General features: G+C 48.8%; 1 protein-coding gene and 1 pseudogene across 3 annotated transcripts in view; one reads left to right on the top strand and one right to left on the bottom strand.

Annotated features, from left to right (window-relative positions):
• Positions 1-11,856, top strand: part of Tekt5 (tektin 5) — a 48,232-nt gene extending 36,376 nt beyond the window's left edge. For all 3 annotated transcript variants that reach the window (XM_010609971.3, XM_010609972.3, XM_010609973.3), the window contains 2 exons: positions 8,650-8,804; positions 11,321-11,856. In XM_010609971.3, coding sequence (XP_010608273.1) covers positions 8,650-8,804; positions 11,321-11,588 — 423 coding nt within the window. In that variant the 3' untranslated portion in view covers positions 11,589-11,856. The remainder of the gene's footprint in view (positions 1-8,649; positions 8,805-11,320) is intronic.
• A 2,651-nt stretch (positions 11,857-14,507) lies between these two features.
• Positions 14,508-20,169, bottom strand: LOC109117599 (annotated as a pseudogene).
• Between the last annotated feature and the right edge of the window lie 485 nt (positions 20,170-20,654).

Consider the following 20,654-nt stretch of genomic DNA (forward strand, 5'->3'; position numbering starts at 1 on the left):
CCCCTTCCCAAGCTGGGGAGCCTGCCCTGGGCCAGGCATCTCCATGGAAACCCCTTGGCTTCGTGCAGTTTGGAAAACAATAAATTTGCAAGGTTGCACAAAGCATCCAGAAGCCTAAAGCTGGCTGGAACTACTAAATCCATTTTTCCCCTCCACATCAAAAAAATTTCCTGGCTTTAGAGGCTGTCTCTGTTGTCACAAGACAAGACGCAGGCAGATAGTTTTACATGACAAATAACCCTGCCAAATGTAGCCCCCCTTGCGAGCTGTTGGATAGAGTTCTGTTCCTGCCAGGAATACCCCAGTGTGCTTTTCCTCCGAGCTGAAATTGCCTTAGTCTGAGGCAGACCTGATCGTTGCCTTTCCCACTCCTTACTTGGTCAGCTACCATCCCAGGCATTGGCCTCGCCCTCTCTGCACGCAGGGCGCTTCCAGCTGGTCTCCTACAAGGAGTCGAGAAACATGGTTGAGTTTGCTTTTCTGCTGCAAATAGGAGGAAGAAGAAAAGACTTCTTAGTTAGCCCCACTCTGCAGCCTGAATTCTGGGGACCTTTCCTTCAGTTAACTCCTCATTCCCTCCTAAAACCCTATGAAGAAAGGTTTATTCTGAGCTGTACCTCACAGGTGAAGAAACTGAGGCCAAGTGACTCACCTAATGCTCTCTTCATCTTGCTTAGGGAGCTGAGGGCTTAAGTCCCCTTGTGAGTCTGAGACTTTCAGCCAGGAGCGGTGATGTCCAAGGGCAGGAGAAGATGAACATCACAGCCCTAGCAGGAAGAGTGGATTTACCTCCCCCACCTCTTTCATTTTCACAGTACTAGGGATTGAACTCAGGGCTCATTTTATTTTATTGTTTTATTCTTTAGAGACAGGGTTTCACTAGTCGCTAAGTTGCCCAGGTTGGCCTTGAACTTGTGATCCTCCCGCTTCAGCCTCCCAAAGTGCTGGCATTACAGTATGGGTAACTTTTTTGTTCTGTTGGGGCCCTCAGTAGATCGGATGATGCCTACCCACACTGGACATGCCCATGCTGTTCATCAACTCAAATGCCAGTCTCATCCAGAAATACCCTCAGAGCCCTACCCTGAAACGAACTTTATCGGCTGAGTCTCTCTTAGTCCAGACCAGTGGACACACCGTAGAATTAAGTATCACACAGCATTATCTCATTCAGTCCTCACAACGACCATGGGGTAGGTCACTCTTACACCAGTTTCACAGCTAGAAAGGGATCGGTAGATGGCGAGTAGTTTGGCTGAGGCGTTGAGAACTTGTGGTCCATGCACCGTCACACAGCAAGTAAGAACAGAGCCTGAAGTGGGAACCCACACCTGTGGCCATGAGTGGCCTGAGAGGCAGTGACCTGCCCCAGATGCGTGGCATGTGAGAGGCTTGGGCAGCGAGGTGGACATTCTACCCCCTTCTCTGCCGAGTTTCTGTTCCCAGCCAGGCTGCCAGATGCAGGATGCCAGGACTGCTCCCCTGGGGTGACCTGGGCCAGTCCTCAGGGGCCCACCCAGCCCCAGGATGAGCCAGGCTGCTCCCCAGGAGCCTCTCCCCCAACCCCCAACCCACACTTTTCCAGCTCTTGTGGGGACAGAGAGTAAAGTCCTTGAGATGGAGGCTCTGGGGCCCAGAAAGCCCCTCAGAGCTGGAGAACCAGACAGAGCGATGCCACCTATGAATGTGTGTGTGTGTTTGTGTGTGTGTCTGTCTCTCTGTCTGTCTGTTTGTCTGTCTGCTCCTGTCGATGAGAGATCACTCTCCCTGGCAGGGCACTCTACAGGATGTGTTTGGGGGAGAAGCGCACACACCTTGGGAAGAGCTGGCGGTGCCACTGTTGTCCTGAATGTGATTATAAACATGTTTGTGCCTCATCAGTTCTGAGCCAAGGCAGGGAAGAGGTTCCAACACTTGCTTGCTAAGGTTTTTGACTCTGCCCAGGCCCAATATAATAAGATGGTCAGGGAAGGCCTTCTAGACATTTCAGCCACAACCTAAGGCAGGGAATGAGCTCTTTGGACATCTGGGGAGGGGCATCCCAGGCAGAGGGGATACCTTGTGCAAAGGCCCTGTGGTGAGGGCATGCTTGGTTTGGTGGGAATGGGTGGGTAGAGTGACTACAAAGGGAGGTGGAGGTGTTTGAGACCTGCACTGCGTGTGTGTGTGTGTGTGTGTGTGTGTGTGTGTGCATGCGCCTGTGCACATCTGTATATAGCAGGCACCTTGAGTCTGGGGCCCTTGAGCTCAGGAGCATGTGCAAATTTGCCCCAGCCCTCCCATGTGATAGCATCCTGTTCTCCCAGCTTCCTTCCTGCCTGGACAGAATTCTGCATGGCTGGGCTTTGGTGGGCAATGGGCACAACTCAGCCTGGAGACCAGAGTTGCAGGTCTTCAGGGTTTGTGGACAGAGATTCCCTGACTCCTGAGAAAGCCTGAGCCTACCAGAGTCCCCTCCCCAGTGCTTTTGCTGACGTGCCTGCTGCAGCCTGCAGGTCACCCACGCACACAGCTCCCAAACTGCCTCCCACCTCCTCAATGAGTGCTGGAGGTAGAATGGCGCGCTTTCCCCCAGTGGGGCTTCTGCTAGCACGGACAGCATTGGCTTTCAGTGCGTACCCACACCTGCAGCTGTTAGCCCATCTCCTTCCCCTGAGGCAACTTAATTCTTTTTTATTCTTAAATTCTTTAATTGGTTCATTTTAGGTACACAGTACATTTATATTCATCATTGGGATCTTGTACCTTTACATGATATATCTTGGTTCTTATTCTTTCCCCATTTCCCTGCCCTCCCTTCAACCCCTCCACCCTTCCCTGTTTACAAAGAGCAACTTAATTTTTTTCTGTATGCCCTGTACCCCTGGTTTTGGTCCTTCACTGACTTTCAGACCACTTAGGGAGGTTCTGAGACGTCCTGATGCCCACACTGCAGCTAGAGACCCGTGAACCAGAACCTCTGTGGTGTGGGGCCAGGAAGCAGGATTTTTTAAACTCTCCAGGGAGTTCCAGTGTGCCGCCAAATTTGGGAACCACTGACCTTTACTCTTAGATCATATTTTTAAAGCCCCCCAACCAAACTAAATTATTTTAAAAGGAAATGGGAAATGTTGGGCCAGGGATTTAGCTCAGTGGCTCCAGCGACTGCCTTGCAAGCGCAAGGACCCGAGTTTGATCCCCAGTACAAAAAAAAAAAAGCTACATACTAAAAGGAAATGTTGAATCTCATAGGACTTCAGGGGATTTCTCCTCTCCCATCTCTGGGGAGGTGGGTTCAGCAGCTGCTCTTGCCCCTTCAGGGAGATGACCAGCTGTTGGAGAGGAGCAGAGTAAGGTGGGCCGCATGCTGGCCTCACACCTGGACACAGCAGGTTGAAGAAGTTTCCGAGCAGGTGACAGTCTCAGTCCTCTATCTGAGATCAGGGAGTGTTGCTAGAACCTTTCACGCAGGATGGGTTTGCTTCTGTAACCATCTGAACCAGGAAGGAATCTCAGGGCAGTGCCCGGGCTGGAGCGAGCCCTTGACAAGTGGGATATGTCCGTGTCCTTCTGCGGCACCTGCCCAGGAATTCCAGAATCAGGCCCCTCGGAGGTTGTGTTCCCACCTGTGTGCTGTACTCCAGAGGTGCTTAATAAATGTTTAAACAGGAGTTGGGGGGTTGAGGATGCTGGGAGAAAGCCCCTCCTATAGAGCGCTGGTGGTAGTGTGTGGCATGGCAGAGTGAATCCCACCAGGAGAGGGATCGGCACACCCTGTGCCCTGTCGCATCCTCTGCCCAGAGCAGTGCCTGGTGCTGGGGCAGTGAAGTGGCAGTGGGGCACGTGAACCAGTCTCGCCTTCCCTCAGACCCAGGGCTTTTGTGAAGCCCCAGGCCAATCCCTGAGCAGGGGGCTGGGATGGAGGAACAGAGCAAGGAAGGAGATGAAGCAGCCCTGGGTCACTGATGTCAGGGGCATCTCTGAGGGTCCCGGGAGATGCTGTTTGTGGGCTGGGCCAGAGCAGGGTTGTCAGAGCCCCCAGCCACTTCTTTGCATCTGCCCCAGCCCCAGTGATGTCCCTCCCTCCACCCCAGCACAGGCTCCCTGCCTGCAGCGGGAGGGGCTGATTACATAACAGCCCAAACCCTGGAAAGCGTTCAGCATCTCTGTCAGGCTGTATTTTCATCTGTATCAGGCTGAGGTGCAGCCTAGAGAGCTTTGACATCCCCCGCTGGGCCCCCACCCAAAGGGGAGGATTCTGAGGATGGTCCCCAAGGCTCCTAAGAGAGGGGAGGTGCCCCCTGCTTGTGCATTTACACACCTGCCACAGGACACTCTCCATGGGTGATGTTCACCCAGCACACAGTCAGAGTCGCTCTGGTTCTGGTGACTCCCAACGGGAGGGGCCCACTTTCCCCTTTGGTGGCCTGTGAAAGACTCTGAAGTTCCCTGCTACTCACCGGTTTGTCTCCTTGAAGTAGCCATGCACTGTCTTTCCAGGCTCTTTCCAGGCTCTTTCCAGGGCTGAAGTTTTTTTAAAAACTGTCTTTCAAGCAATTTCTTGGCACCTGTAGGGTATGGGCCCAACCTCGCTATAACAGTCATCCCCGTGTTTGTTATGATTTGTGAATATTTTATCACGTATGAAAAGGGGAAACAACATAACTGTAAAATCCTTAAAAACAGGAATTGGGAGTTATACTTGTGGTCCTCACCCTGCTGACAAGCGGACATCATTCATCATGTGTCAGCTTTACCCTACGTTGAAACCTCAGACAGATGTGATCATGCAATTTTAAGGACAGATTGTTGTCAAACTTTAATGTGCATAAGTATCATTGGGGAACTAGTTAAAAGTCTAGACTTCCGCATCTCACTGTGATTCATTCAGTTAATGTTTATTGAGCTATTACTTTCTGTAGAGTTGCCAGAATTAGCCAAAAAAAAACCAAGATACCCTGTTAAACCTGAAAATCTGATCAACAAGGAATAAATTTTGAGTGTCAACATGTCTCATAAACAGCTGGAATGTGTCTTGATCCTCTGGGCTGTTGTGCTGTAGCAGAGAACCATAGACCAGGCAGCGTATCAACAGTGAAACGTTATTTCTCACAGTTTTGGATGGTGAATCCATTGTGGCTGGGCTCAGGTTGGGGCTCTCTTCTGGGTGGCTGATACTGACTTCTTGCTGTTTCTTCACATGGTGGAAGGAGGAGGAGGAAGTTCTTTGGCCTCTTCTCAAAAAGGCATTAGATTTCCAAAATGCCCCCCATGACACTTCAATGAGATGAGGGTTCTAGTAGGTGACCTTTGGAGCACCCACACATTTAGTCAGTCCACTGCAGACAGTGAGCTGGCAAAGGCCTTGCTTATCTTGTTTCTATCGTGTCTTTCATTCTGTTCACCATCTCTGCAGTTATCTGGGAAATTATTTCTGTTTTGAATTTTTCTGGAGCCTCATTCATCTGTTTTACTACTTCCCATGCTGTCAGTTCAGGGTGTCCTGGTGATTATCAGGTTTCTCCACTTCGTTACTCCAAGAGTTTGCCTATGGTGAGCTGGAAGTCTGGGTGTGTGCCTTGTTTAGGTGCCTTCTCATTTCTATTTTTGTTGTTGGTGCTGTTTTTTGGTTTAATTCCTGGACTGATACTTCAATATTGCTTATTGTGATTATTTTTATTGCTTGTATTTAGAACCCTTTTGGAATGATTACTTCTCAGATGTATCTTCCAGGTATAGCTGGTATTTATGCTTTGAGTCTCTAATTATCTTAGGCAATTTTGTTTTCTGTATACCAAGGAGAACAACTGATTAGATCAACCCTGACACCTTAGCCCAAGTGATATGATCAGTATCAACAGTAGCATCAAACACAGCTTAGAAAATGACAGTTTGTGGTAGCTATTAATCTGTGACCTTTAAGTGCATGGGCTAGATCAAAATCGAGGACCAGCCCAAAATATGTTTGTAGTAAATAAGCCCTTCAATATAGCAAATTTACCCTTTGGGATGAGGACTTAGAAGGAGGTGGGGAGGGAGGGACAGAGAGATAGAAGGAGAGGAAAGGTTAGAAGTGAGGCTAGAGGACACAGGAAGGTCACACAGATTTTGGGAAACTGTTGAAGACAAGAGGAAAAGACAGAGCAAAGGAACAAAGACAAGAACAGAACAAAGTAAGGGAAGCAGAAACTGTATTCACCTCCCTATAAGAATAATGACAGCCGGGCATGTGGCACACGCTTGTAATCCCAGCACTCGGGAGGCTGAGGCAGGAGGATCGCTGTGAGTTCAAGACCAACCTGGGCTACATAGTGAGTTCCAGGTCAGTCTCAACTGCATAGTGAGAGACCTTATCTCAAAAAACTAAAAATAAATAAATAAAAGAATAATGACCATTGAGAGAGGGAAAGAGAGGGGAAAAACCATCCAAAATAGGACAGGAATAGGAACACAGAGGGAGGGAAATGCAGAATAAGAAAGGAGGGAGAGAAAAAGCGGGGGAGGGAAAGAGAGAGAGAAAGGAGAGAAAAAATATAAATATATAAATTTAAAGAACAATAAAAAAGGGCCTCCTTCGGGGCATGTCTCTGCTATTGCAGCAGACAACAAGGGCAACGGTGTGCAGATCTAAGTTGATTAGTCTCAGCAAGCGAGCTGTAGTCCACTGAGATTCAGGCTGATTTCTGGCTGCAAGGACCAAGTTGAGGTCCTTGCTCTTCTGCAGGATGGAAATCTACAAGGTTCTACTGCAGGTTGTAGCTTCCCTTCCCCCAAAGCAAGTCTGGTGGGAGGTGCTGATCCCACCAACTTACCAACCATGGTGGTCCAGTGTGCCTTTATTGCAGAGATTTTCCTCACTTTCCCAGTGGGCTTCAGTTTTCATTGAGGAGCCTTGGAGAGGCCCTCTCCCTATTTGTTCACTTCTGCTCTATCCTCTGGAGCTCACAACCATGGCCTTTATGGCCCCCCCAGCACCTCTGCAATGCAGATTCAGATGCCACTGGTGGGGTCTGGGGTGGCTGGCCTCCTTGCAACCTACTAGTAGTTTCTTAGAGTGATACTCCTCACTCATCCTACTGACATGGGAGACACAGTAAAAGACATACACTGGCTGCCATCTTGCTTAAAGATGGTAGACAATCAGAGCAAATGCTCTCTCACAGAACAGCAGGTTAAGCCCAAGCAGTGACCCTATTGAGATGGTGGGCAGCCTCAACTGGTCTTAAACCTCTAGGCAAGTGAAACTGAGCTCTTTATGATGATGGACAGTGCCAGCACATCCTTCTGGGCACTGGGGCCATTGTGACAGGGTGTCACGTCTATGCTTGGCTCCCATAGGTGTCAGTACAACCCCTGCCTGAAATAAAGTACCATCTCACAACAGAGGGACACCTTGAGCAGCAGAGTTGCTCACAGCTCTAGGGCTGCTGGGCGATGGTAGGGTGGAGAATGGATGTACTGTCACCAGCAGTCACCACTGGCTTGGTACCATGGGTTCAATCCTCAGCAGGCAATGATGGGCCAGGGCCAGCTCAGCACCTACTGGTAGTGACCCAGCCTGGTGTGCCCTTTCTTCCTTCTTTCATTTTTTTTTTAAATTATACAAAATTTCAAACATGCAAAAGTATAGAGAATTACATAAAAGACTCACAGGGACCCAGCACAAATGTCAGTGATTTGCCATTCTTTTCTTGTGACTATTTCTGATTTTTGTTTTATTTTCTACTGAGACATAACAGCCTCACAATAGCGTGCATAGCCTGATGAATTTTAGTGGTGCATTTTCCCTACGTTCACACCTCTGCAACCTGCATTCAGAGAACATTTCCCTCCCCAACCAGCCCCTTCCTACCCATGCCTCTAATCTGCACTTCATCAATTATTAGCACACCTCAGTGGCATCATAGTGGGGAAAGAATATTGATACAGATAAATAGAAAAATGTTAAAAATGCTCTCTCTCTCTCTCTCTCTCTCTCTCTCTCTCTCTCCATTTACTGACCTAATTACTAGAAAGTAAATTCTAGATTGTAAAAAGGTGTAGAACAACCCACATTAATTCAGCTGAGAATGGATTTAGAGATTGGCTATTGTTTTTGATTTGGATTACATGTATTAACCTGTCTTCTTGGGTGGAGGGAGATATTAGGAATCAAACCCAGGACCTCCCACGTGCTAGACAAGCACTCGACCACTGAGCTACGCCCCTAACCCTGAAGGTTATGTATATTTACCTTACAGGCTCCCTTTCTCCTCCCTCCAACCAACCACTGGCCAACTCTACTGGCCACTGAGGATTCAGAACAAAACCAGACCTAGCCGGGCGTAGTGGCACACGCCTGTAATCCCAGCACTTGGGAGGCTGAGGCAGGAGGATCACTGTGAGTTTGAGACCAGCCTGGGCTACATAGTGAGTTCTCAACTACAAAGTGAGACCCTGTCTCAAAAAAAAAGAACAAAACCAGCCCTAGCATGAGCCCCTCCCCAGCATGCATAGTACCTTGGTGACCTGAGATGCCTGAAACCACTTCCCAGGGTTGCCCTAGATAGTGCAGGGTTGGTGTACAAAGCTGGGAAGGAAGGAGGCTGCCTGGGTCGCCTTCTGCTTCCTCACCCAAGCAGCAAGAAATCAGAGAGTCCTGGGTTGGTGACAGCCTCACCATCTTCACAGATGCTGCAGGAGATCTTCCAGATGGAAAACACCATCATGCTGCTGGAGAGGTCCATCATGGCCAAGGAGTGCCCACTGAAGGTGGCCCAGACGAGGCTTGAGTGCCGGAGCTGGCGCCCCAATGTGGAACTGTGCAGGGACATCCCGCAGTTCAAGTGAGTGTGTGCGGGGGAGGACCTGGGGCTCCACGAAAGCCAGGGTGGACCTTGAGACCTAGGAACCCTGAGTCTGGACTACAGAGCCTCCATCAGTCGGAGCATCCACTCCCACAACTTAGCGTGCTGCTCGGGGCTGGAGTGCTGGGCCCAGCCCACGCTGTCTCTCTCCACAACTTCTCTGCCCTGGTAGGTTGGCCCTTAGCAACACATCTTCTCGTCTTCTCTTGCTGGCCCCTGAAAGCTAAGGAGATGCCAGGTGGGGTAGTGCATTCCTGTAAAGCCAGCTAAGTAGAAGGTTGAGGCAGGAGAATTCCAGGTTGGAGGCCAAGCTGGGTAATTAGTAAGACCCTGTCTCAGAATAAAAAATGAGCTGGCGATGTGGCTCACTGAGAGAGTGCTTGTCTATCTTGTACAAGGGTCTGGGTTCAATCCCCCCACCCCCAGTATGAAAACAAAAATGCCAAGGGACTATTAGCCTCCCAGGCAGGGACTTGGTGTGAGCCCGTGGTTGCTTATCTTCTCTCTCCAAGCTCCTGAGGAGGAAGTGCCAGCTTTTGCCTCCCTTATTTTCCCCATTTCTCTCCTTGTAAAGTTCTCACCATGAGGCCCTAAAACAGCCGAAACCCTCCTTGCTGGCTGGACCCCTCACATCGCACTTAGCAAAGGGGCTGCATCTGTTGACAACAGGGGTGGCCCGGAAGTCTGAGCTGGCCCAGGAAGGGTTCTGAGAGCACAGGGTAGGGACTATGAGCTTGTCCCTGGGTATGGAGCCTGCCCCATCTCTGGCGTCCTTGGCTTGTAGGGCCCCACTCCATCTTTTCCTGCCTTCTTCCCTGTGTGTGCCTACATCTTGAGCCTCCCTGACCTTTGTCTTACAAGGAGATCTGCTGTTGGATTTAGGGCCCACAGTAAATCCAGAATGATCTCATCTTAAAACCTTACTGACATCTGACTTCTAAGTAACACTACACTCATGGCTCAGGGAGTTAGGACATGGACACACCTTTCTCGGGGATACTGCAGTTGCTGTGCCTGGCCTGGGAAGCCCTGGAACTCTCCTGCCCCTGTGCTTACCCTTTTGCAGTTCAAAACCCAGCAGCCTGCAGGTCCTCCCATTTCATCTCCTTCCACAGCTTCCCGGGACAATGGGAACAAAATCTTACTTTTGTATGTGCTCTTCTCTGTAGAAATCCACTGTCCTTCCCAGCGCTTGGAAAGGTAAAGGAGGAAGATTACAAATTTACATCCCACCTGGGCAGGATCACCTTTACTCTCTGAGTCAGTCAGCCATTGGCTGTGGGCCTCTGGGCATAGCACCATTATTCCCTGGAGTGTGGACCAGTGAGCCTTAAGGAGTCAACACTCAAAGCTCCTGGTGATGGGGCCCCCGTGAGTACTGGAGACTGAGCAAGACTTCAAGAGTCACTAGCGCACCCAACATTCATATCTGAATGAGGCTGGCCCTGTTTGTCACCTGCAAAAACCATATTTCCAAGTAGTCCAAATGGGCTAGGGATTTAGCTCAGTGGTTCTACCTCCTGCTTTGCAAGCACAAGGACCCAAGTTCGATCCCCGGTACCAAAAACACAAAACAAAACAAAACAAAACTGTTAGGCCAAGTAATCCAAACCCTATTTAAAATACACATTAAAAAAAATTTCCTTTGTATCGTGGCTGAATATTTCACAGTATGCAAACAGTGCTGTGTTTTGTTCATCCACTCATCCCTCAGTGGGAATTGGAGTTGTTTTCACCTGTGGGCCCTGTGAAGCATGTGGCTGTGAACATTCTGCACCTGTTGGTATGAACACCTGTTTTAAGTCAAGGAGCAGAATCGCCTACCAGTGATGGCTGGCACACGTGCCGCAGCAGGCTGTTTATTATCGCTGAAAGCTCTAAAAGGTTCAAGACGCTCATCGTGTTAAAGGCTTGGTTGCTGCTGGGATTTTGGGGGAAGTGACTGGATCACGAGGGCTCCAACTCGTTAGAGTTATGAGATCATAATCCGAGGCATTGTAGGGAGGTGATGGACACAGGGGCTAAAGGACGGGGTCATTGGCGGGTGACTTTGGGGCTGCATCTGGTCCCCAGCCCCGTTCTTTATCACTCTTTCTGCTTCCTGGTCTACAGAAGGTGAGCAGCTTTCCTTCACTCACCATTCTGCCGTGCTGTGTCTGCCTCCCACAAGTCTAAAGCCATGGAAGCAGCAGCTGTGGACTAGAACCTTAGATACTGTGAGCTGCCATAGACCGTTCCTCTTTTAAAATGGTTTTCTCCAGTGTTTCGTCACAGCCACATGAAGCTGACTAGCACACTGTGTCTCCCCTCCTGCCGCTGCTGTACGCCTGTCCCTGGTGACCCCTGCACTGTCCCTAGGCGGCCCCTCCAGGCCTGGGCCCTGTTGGCCTTGCTCACTATACTCGGCCCCTGGCAGGCACAGTTCCGCCACACTGTGAATGCATCTTTGTTGAGTGGCCAAATAAACGGCACCTCGCCTTTTGCCCGCTCCCCAGACTCGTGAATGAGGTGTTCGCCATCGACGACACTCTGCAGACCCTGAAGCTGAAGCTGCGTGAGGCACAGGACACACTGCAGCTGCTGGTGATGACCAAGTCACGGCTGGAGCATGAGCTGGCCATCAAGGCCAACACCCTGTACATCGACAAGGAGAAGTGCATGGCCATGCGCAAGACCTTCCCCAGCACCCCTCGCCTGGTTGGCTATACCTGTGCTGTCCCCTGCGTGGGGCCTTGCACCCCCTGCTCTGCCCCAGTTCGCTAAACTGCGTGAAGTTTGAAAAGGCTGGAAACAAAATAAAAGAGTCATTTTCTCCTTTTCTTCCTTTCATGAAAATACAGATAAAGAGGCAAAATAAATGTGTCCAAGTCAAAGCTCCTGGAGCTCCTCTTTGCTGCAGACAGCTCTGTGGAAGGCCTTGGGGGAGGCAGACTTTGATCCCTGGAGCCTTGTGAGACTTGGAGCTTTTCCAGGAATAAAAGAGACAGCCTTCTTTCTCTCCCTCCCTCCCTTCCTCTCTTCCTTCCTCCTTCCCTTCTTTTCTTCCTTCCTTTCTTCCTGCCTCACTCTCTCCCTTTTTCCTTCCTCCTTTCCTTCTTCAAACCTCTCCTTCCTCCTCTGCCCCTATCTGACTATTTAGGAGTACAGAGATGGTCGGAACTCGGAATCCAGGGCCCAGTTCTGTCACTTACCTGGTGAGTGGCCTTGAACAAACTCAACCTGGATGTGTCATCTATGAAATGCAGTCAGTCTGAGGTGGAGGTGATTGTCATCGCTGTAGGACAGTGCCAAAAAATACGACTTGGAGTCAGAAGTCCTGAATCTGAGGTCCTGAGTTCGATCCCCAGTGCTCCCCCCACAAAAGAAAGAAGTCTTGAATTTGGTATTTCAGATGTTTCATAAACTGCTATGGGGAAAAGGAGGCAAAACTAATTCTTTGAGCCAGTGAGAGGGGAGAAACTCTAGGGAAGAAGAGTAATTGCTTCAGACAGAGAAAACTACCCTTTGTCCCAGCAGCTTGTCTCCTAGGTACACAGCCAAAAGAACTGAAAATGGTTGCAGACTCCTGCACATAGATGCAATTATTATCACAAGGCAGAAGCCGCCCAAGTGTCCATCGGTGGGTAAATGGGAAACCAAAATGCTGTGGATGAGCATTTTGCCACGGAGTATTAGTGGACTATAAGAAGAGGGGCCGGAGGCTGTGGCGGGGATACAGGAGTGAAGGTCTCGAATAGTAGGGAGTTTGATGGAGGGATATGGTGCTGAGCAGGCAGAGGACCAGGGGAGGGACTGAGAATGCCAGGAGGGGAAAACAACCGGAAGAAGCAGTGTTGAGAGTGGAGGGCAAGTCGCAGGCTATTCAGAACACCCCCGAGTGGGGGCGGTCAGTGGAGTAAAGAAGCCCTTAGGAGACAGACATCCTAAATAAACCATTCACTGGGTACCATGGAACACGCTTTCAAAAAGTGAATTGATAATGTGCATGTAGGGCCTTAAAAATACTCGCACCCATTGATTTATAAAGGTCTTTTTTGTGTGCGGTACTGGATGGGCCCCAGGGTCGTCACACTGAGCTACATCCCTAGATCTTTATTAATTCTTTATTTTGAGACAGGGTCTCACTAAGTCACTAAATTGCCCAGGGTGGGCTTGAACTTGCAGTCTCCAGCCTCGGCCTTACAAATTAATGTCTTTCTTAAGGCTTTTTAGAAAACAATCCCAGATGCAGACCCAGATGTACTTGTTAGAGTTTCATCAGGAAATCACTACAAGTTATGTCCAACAACAGAGAGAGCAGCTAAGTAAGTTATAACACAAGCCACAGATTATCAAGTAGTTAAAAAAATTATGTTTAACAAATGTTTGAATGCTAAAAGGCCATGCATAGAAGGCTAAAAACACAGGGTAGGAAATGGTGCTTAAAACCTGTTTCCAATTGTGTCAGAAGTGCCCAGGAAGCAAGGTTGTGTTGAAATTGACCAGAATGGGGGAGCTGCCAGAGCCACCTGCGCCCCCACCCCCGCCCAGGCCTCCCAGCCATGGACGGGTGAGGGCGGAACCCTGCGGGCGCCTCCAGTACCACCCAGGGTTCCACTGCACCCCCACGCTTCTGGCCTCCTGGCTGTACCTGTACCTGGATCCATGCTGCAGAGGCACAGGGGGTTTTAAAGATAGAGCAGAAGTGATCAGTGAAAGGGCCTTACTCCTCCTAAGTCCCCATCCCAAGGGTCCAGTTACAATATTGAACAGTTTATTCACGGTTAACATATTTGGGGCTGGTCCTTGATTTTGACTTATTTCACACGGTTCAAGGTGATAGATTAATAACTACCACAAACTGGCATCTTCTAAGCTGTGCTTGATTCTGTTGTTGCTGATTGTGTCACTTGGGCTCGTGTTGTGATTATTCTAATCAGTTATCATTTAGCCAGCTGAGTGATTTAAAACGTTTTCAGTTTCACCAGAAAGGAAACTCCTCTAAAGTTGGAACCTGCAAAGGAGAGCTTGGTTGGGTTACAACTCCTTCTTTTATAGGGTTTTACAGCCTTGATCTTACTCAGTTGGTTTCATTGCATTTTCACAGCTCACATTGCTGATACCCAAAACATGGTGGCCAGGCAGTTGAATTTCAACCCGGGTACAGTTCTTTTTTAGGGAAAGTTACCTTTAAGACTTACTCAGTTACCTATTCTAGGAAATAGGAAAAATGCTTTGAGGAAATGTGAGGAACCAGTAAGGCTCCACCCTTTGGAGGCTCAAAATAAAAAAAAACAACTGAGAGACCGCTTTCAGAAGAGAGCCTTAAGGGCACCATGCTCCAAAACAGTGCGATGGAAGCCGACACAGCCTGGGATATTGGGTGGGCCTTGTGTGCATTTCACCTAAAAGGGGCTTTCCTCCTCCGAATCCATCGTCCCCATCTGCCTTAGTAACTTTCTCATTGCTGGGACACAATCACCAACACCCGCAACTTAAAGGAGGAAAGGCTTATTTGGGGAATTTGTTCTTCAGAATTCCATTCATAGTGCTTAGTCATCCGGGCACTCAGAGACCCCTAGAGCCATGGTATAAGAAAGCCTGGCTACTGCTCCAACTGGAGGCAGACCCTGGCATCATCCACATAGTGCTGGATTTATATGCATGCAGAATGCAGCAGTTGTGAGGTCAGAAACACAGATCTCAGAAGAAAGCCTGGGAGGCCAGATGGTGTGCCTCCAAGAGGGCAGTGTGTGAGCCTGTGCGGGTGAAGCTAAAAGGGTGGCGGAAGGTCCAGGATATTGGAAAAGCCAGGAACATGGATCATCTGAGGAAAGCCACAAGGCGTGGGCAAAGCCAGCCCAAGAGAAGTCACGAGAGCGATAATCACTGCAGTGCCTTAGGGGTTTTAGAATTCACATCTCATCACAACTTGCCCCAGGTGCTGGGCATAGAACTATAGGATTTAAAGTCTTTGTGCTGGGTTTAGGTCTTGCTTTGATCCCATTCCTGTCTATCCCCCTATTTCTCCCTTTTAACATGAGAATGTTTACCCCATGCCTTTGTATGTTGGCAGTGTTTATGCTAGTTTTCGTTTTTATAGAGGCTCGCAGCTAAGAGTTTGCCTTAAATTTCAGAGGAGACTTTGAGCTTGGACTTTCCAGCAATGCTGAGGCTGCTAGGACTTTGGCAACTCTTTTTTATAAAGGGATGCGCATGAGTCTTTTGGGGGCCAGTGATGGAATGTTATGATTTATATCTAGACCCCCCCAAAAAAAAACCCATGTGCTCCATTGCAGGGCTTTTGGGAGGTGATTGGGTCATAACACTGCTCAGTGGATTGGTCCACTGATGACTTTATAGCTAAGAGTGATCTTGAAACTGGAAGCCTGGTTAGAGGAGGTGGGTCACTGAGAACATGAACTGGCTGGGTCTGTCTCTTTCCTCCCTTGATAGTTTTCTTCTTTTGGCCACCCTGCCATGAGTTCTTTCTCCATTGCCGTGCCATTCTGCTGTCCTGCCCTGCCTTGGAGCCAGCCTGAGTATGGCTGTGTATGAAACCTCTACAAACTGTGAGCCAAAATAAGCCTTTCCTCCTTTAAGTTGTGCATGTTGGTGATTGTGTCCCAGCAGTGACAAAGTTACTAAGGCAGATGGGGAGGATGGATTTGGAGGAAGAAAGCCCCCTTTAGGTGAAATGCACACGAGGCCCACCCAGCATCTAAAGGCTGTGTCAGCCTCCATCGCTTGGTTAAGTGGTGGCTGCTGAGTTTCTCTATGGTAAAGTTACTCCCCTGAGATGAGACTTTCTTTGGAAGAGTCTGTAAGCTCAGCCCAAACTCAGGGTGGGAATCCAGCTCTGCCTCCTGTAGATAATGGAGCATCTGTGTTTGTTACTTGCAACTCTTATGGGAAAAAGAATTCCCTTTACGACGTCCTTTTGTGTATTTATCTCATCATCTATTTGAGTTATAATCCAGCATTATATTAATGCTCAATTTGTTTTAACTTTGGTCTTTGGGGGTCCTGTTTTTTTTTTTTTTTTTTTTAACACTGCAATGAAGATGTGATGTTGTACTGAAAAATGTAGCAATGCCAAGAAATATGGACAATAAAAAAAACTCATTATTTGTTAAAGGCAAGTCTTGTAAGCTGTGTTTAAGATCATCCATTTTAACATTTCCAGAAAAGTTGAATTTATTATTTTATATAATGTCAGTAAAAATGAAGAAAATAATTAGATTGGCTCATGGACTTGAAGGTGCTTATTAATTCCCTTTTACTTCCAAACCTCATCAAGCAGTCACTATATTTATGAAGTAAGTCAGCCAAATGCGTGAAATCCAAATGAATTTTAAGGTCTTCAATTTGTCCTGTTGAATATTCATAATACTGACATAAATAAATCCCTTCAGATAAATGTGAATTTAAATTATTGCAGTATGCTAGCATACTTGAAAAGCCCTTCCCACAGTCATGAAAAACATGAAGAAATATTTTAGAATGCTCATTAGCAACATGCCTGTTAACGTTTGTATGAAGCCTGCTCCAAAAACCACATACTTGACATAAAAAGAAATTATTACATTTGTCAAAAGTAAAATTCACACACATACTCATTTACCACGGGGTTGTGCAAGTCTTCTGGTTTGTTGGTTTCGTGTTCACAGAACGGACACAAGTACTATTCATGACAGCTGTGCTCCTGGAAATGAAGGTACAGCTCACTGCTCCGGGAGAACCGCACATCACACTGCTCACACCAGCAGAGGTGATCACTACAGTTTGTGTCTGCAGTGTGCTGGCTGAGGGTCTCAAAATGACTGTCTTATAGTCACGGTATTTACAAATATGAGGATCCTCTTTGTGTGCTTTGCTGTGTTCAGTCAGGAGCATGCTGGCAGAGAAACTTCCCTTGAATACTCTGCACACGTTTGTGCTTTAGGGTTGTATGCTGTTTTTTTTGTTTTGTTTTGTTTTGATACCAGAGATCAAACTCGAGACCTTGAGCTTGCGAGGCAAGCTGTGGTACCACTGAGCTAAATCCTAGGCCCAAATGCTGTCTTAAATCTAAAAATATTTACTGTTGAATTCACAACGTTCACATATATAGGGGCCACTGCTATTAGCTTTCATTGAAGATCATTTCTGCTGGGTAGTCACATTCAAAGCTTGGCTTGTGTTAAGAATTTTACAAAATGTAGCAGGTGTCTCTCATCACTTTGGTCTTGGAGGCTTTCTGAAGAATGGTTTTATGTCTCAAAACCATAATCCTCTGAAGTTGCGCACACATCCACAGCAGCTGGAACATCTTTGGCTGTGTGGACTTTGTAGGATTCTCCTCATGAGTTTGTGGGTTGCCAGATTCAGGTGAGTCATACTCTTCATCACAGATTTCAATATCAGCAGACTTTTCTGCAGAAAAGGCAGTGTGGTGTAGAATTCTAAGTACAGGGCTGCAAACCAGGTAGTTCTGATTTCTGTTTCTGGCCTTGATTCCTTCTGCAGATTCTGGGAGGTCATTTGATACCCTCATCCGAATCACCATCTTTATTGTCAGGATATTTTAAGTGTGGCTGCCTCTGAACAGGCACTACACCAAGGATCCAAAAAAATTCCATCGACTCCATCTGCATTTCTTATTCCAGAGGAATCTGAATAATGAGAACGGTGCAAAAGCTTCCTCTTTCTTTGTTAAGGACGTTCATTCACTTCTTTTCAGTTTGATATAATCCTTAATATTGCAGTGAGGAAAAATGAATTACAGGAGTGCTTCCACAATGATAAAAAGTGCCTCGGCCTCCCAAGTGCTGGGGTCCCAAAGCAGGCATTGCATCCATGCCTGGCTTGCACGTATTGTTTTTGCTGCTTCACTGAATTTTGGATCCATCAGCACTGCCTCGTATTTACTGGTGAGGGCACAGATTCAGGGCAGGTCAAGCCAACTGAGAAGTGGCAGAAGCAGGGACTATAACACACGTCTTCTGATTCCTGGGAACTAGATAACCGCACGTGAGCCAATCGCTGCTAAGCTCTCCCACTAGCAAGCTTCATCTTGTTGCCAGTGCTTAGTCACCAACTGGAAAGAAGGGAAGGCAATCACCTAAAAACAGGACAAAACACCCACCCAGAGCCCAGCCAACCCAGCCCCGTGGGAGGATGCCTCTTAGGCCCTTGAGCTCCTGGGTGCCCACCGCCTTCCTGGAGATGGTAGTTAGAAACCAGTCTGAGCTGCATGTGGTGACACACACTTGTCATTCCAGCACTCTGGGAGGGCGAGGCAGGACGATGGAAAGTTTAAGCCCAGCCTGGACAACTTAGCAAGATCTTATCTCACAATTTAAAAACAAAAAGAGCTGGGTGTGTAGCTCAGTACAAAGGCCCTGGGTTCAACCCCCAGTACTAAAAAATAACAAAACAAATCAAAAATAAAAATACAGTCTGGGTGCTAGATGTGCTTGTTGGGAAGAATTTTTAAAACAGGTGCCTAAGAGGCTTCGTGTGAGCTTGGAAGGGGACCAAGTAGAGGGAACCGGTGCCCCCAGATTGTAGTCACCTCTGCACCCTCAGTTCTGGCACACAGTGATGTCCCGTGAATTTTTATTGAATGATTAGCAAACAGCCAAGCCAGTGTATAGGTTAAGAGTAGGAAAGATTAGTTGAGAGTCAGCTCCTGAGAGACAGGAGGGGTCACCAAGGCCCTGTGTCAGGGGCAATTTATACAGAAAAGTCACAACTTGGGTATAGTGTGGGTCCAACTACAGCCAACCTATAGAATCACAAGTATGACCACTTAGCTAATATTGATCCAATAGGGAAGTGAGTCCCACAGCAAGGGTATAGGGAAAGAACAAAGGCATTTTTGAGAAGGGTTGGATCCAGGTGCTCTGAATCAGGCACCGGCGTGCCTGATGCCCTAAGTGGACTTCTTGGACCAAGTGGTGCTAATGCGGTATAATTTCAAGTTATTGGTTATCCCTTCAGGAGGCTCGCAGGCCTAGCCCCTGCATCTTTATACTGAGGTCTGGCCTTCTTCAGATGCACCCTCAGCCACAATGTGATGTCTTAAGAGTCCAGTCCCTCTCCGACTGTATATTAATTTCTATCTAACTTAGCTGCTTATAGTTGTACCTTCCCCGCCACAAGAGCTCTCTCTATCTGCTGCCAGGGGAGAATGGGCAAAGTTTCAACCTAGCTGATTGGAGGTGAGCAGCGTCTGAGTAGGGGAGACTGCAGTCAGGGGCCTTCTCCAGAGAGCTATTCTAAGGGGCCTTGGGTAGAAGCCAAGTTGGGGTTTAACAGTTATGAACTCCCTTCGGAAGGTTGACCTGGTGGAGTCCAGGAAAAGGAGTCAGGGACATTTGTCACTGGCTCCATCTGCAGGATCGTTGAGGGTGGCAGTCTCTAGGTGAGAATGACAAACTTTACCAAGAGATTGAAGTATATGGCCAGAGCACGAGCACTTGAATGGAAAGGCAGATTGGGGAAAAGGGCTGTGTCCACACACAGCTCTTAAGGGTTTGGAATAGTGATTATAACCAGCAGGATATATGTGAGGATTATCTGTAAGTCTGATTTCTTTTGGTGCTGTGTCCCTCCAGTCTTAGCCGTAAGAAGATGGAGATTTTGAAAGATAATTTTATCTAAGGAATTTAAAGACTCCTGTTGAGCTTTTATAGCTGCCAATATAGCTTTTCAGCCTCAGTGAACCATAACAGTGGTAAGCTACAGATCCAGCTGGAAACTGTCAGCAGGGTCAGACTTTTGGTTCTTGAGCGTTCCAGGGGAAAACAGTTTTGACCAACTGGGGCCTCCGGTGAGATCGCTACACACCAGTGTGTATCTCCTGAACAAGTGGAACAGCAGGGCATTCTTGGGCCCAGCAGCAGGTCCGCAGAGGCATGCAGGTGGAATGTGGGAGGGCGCCTCTCCTTCCTCTAAGGAGATACTGACGCAAACAATGGTCATCAGCAGCACATGCCGAGAGCTTTACTCAGCTCAGGGAACTCCATGCCCGGCCCACCCGGGGCAGAGACATAGTGCGCACAGCAGCACAGCCAGGATGAGGGGCTCTGGCCCCAGCATACATTCCTCATCCCCCGGGGGTCCCCACTGGCGCGTCGTCTACGCCCCCACGCCCACTCCTGCCACTCAGGCCACAGGCTCCGCAAGGGGGGCGGCTGCATTGTTTTGGCCTTGCCCAGAAATGTCAGTGCGTCCCTGTCACACAAAGTCCTGGCTGTTTGCTACCCTGGTTCCCAAGGGCGCTCCCGACAAGGGTCCGCTCAAGGCGGGCGGGGTTGGAATGGGAAGCAGGTTCAAAGCGCACGATCAACATTCCTGGGGGGCCGCGGGGAGTCCCCATGCTCCTCTGGAAACACACAGAGCATTCCTGGTCTGATAATGGGGCTGGGGCTGGGCCTGAGGCCTCCTGCTGCCCCTTCTGTGGTGCCATGTGACCCGGACACAGACGTGCTGTGCTCAGGGCTGGAATTCTCTGCGTCCCGGAGCCGGCAGCCCTCCCTCCTCCACACCCAGCGGGCGCTGCTTGGGATTCCTGGCGCTCCTCCCGGCGCGGGCTGGGGGTGGGCACCCCGGTGGGGACAGAGCCCTGGAGGGCTGCGCGTTAGGAGCCGGCAGTGTGCTCTGGGAGAGGTCTCAGTGGACGAGGAAGCCCCGTCCTGAGGATGAGAGGAAGAGATGGGCCTCCCGCCTGATAAAGGGTGAGCTTCACGGGGAGCCGACCCGGGTGCAGCTGGTGAGATGCCTGGGCCCAGGCACTGAGGTGTGGCCCTCAGTTCACCTCATCTCACGGGTCTGGAGAGCCAGCTGTGGTGGCGAAGGCTTGTA

This window comes from Fukomys damarensis, unplaced genomic scaffold (genome assembly GCF_012274545.1).
Source record: "Fukomys damarensis isolate Sample0158 unplaced genomic scaffold, DMR_v1.0_HiC HiC_scaffold_34, whole genome shotgun sequence".
NCBI lineage: Eukaryota > Metazoa > Chordata > Mammalia > Rodentia > Bathyergidae > Fukomys > Fukomys damarensis.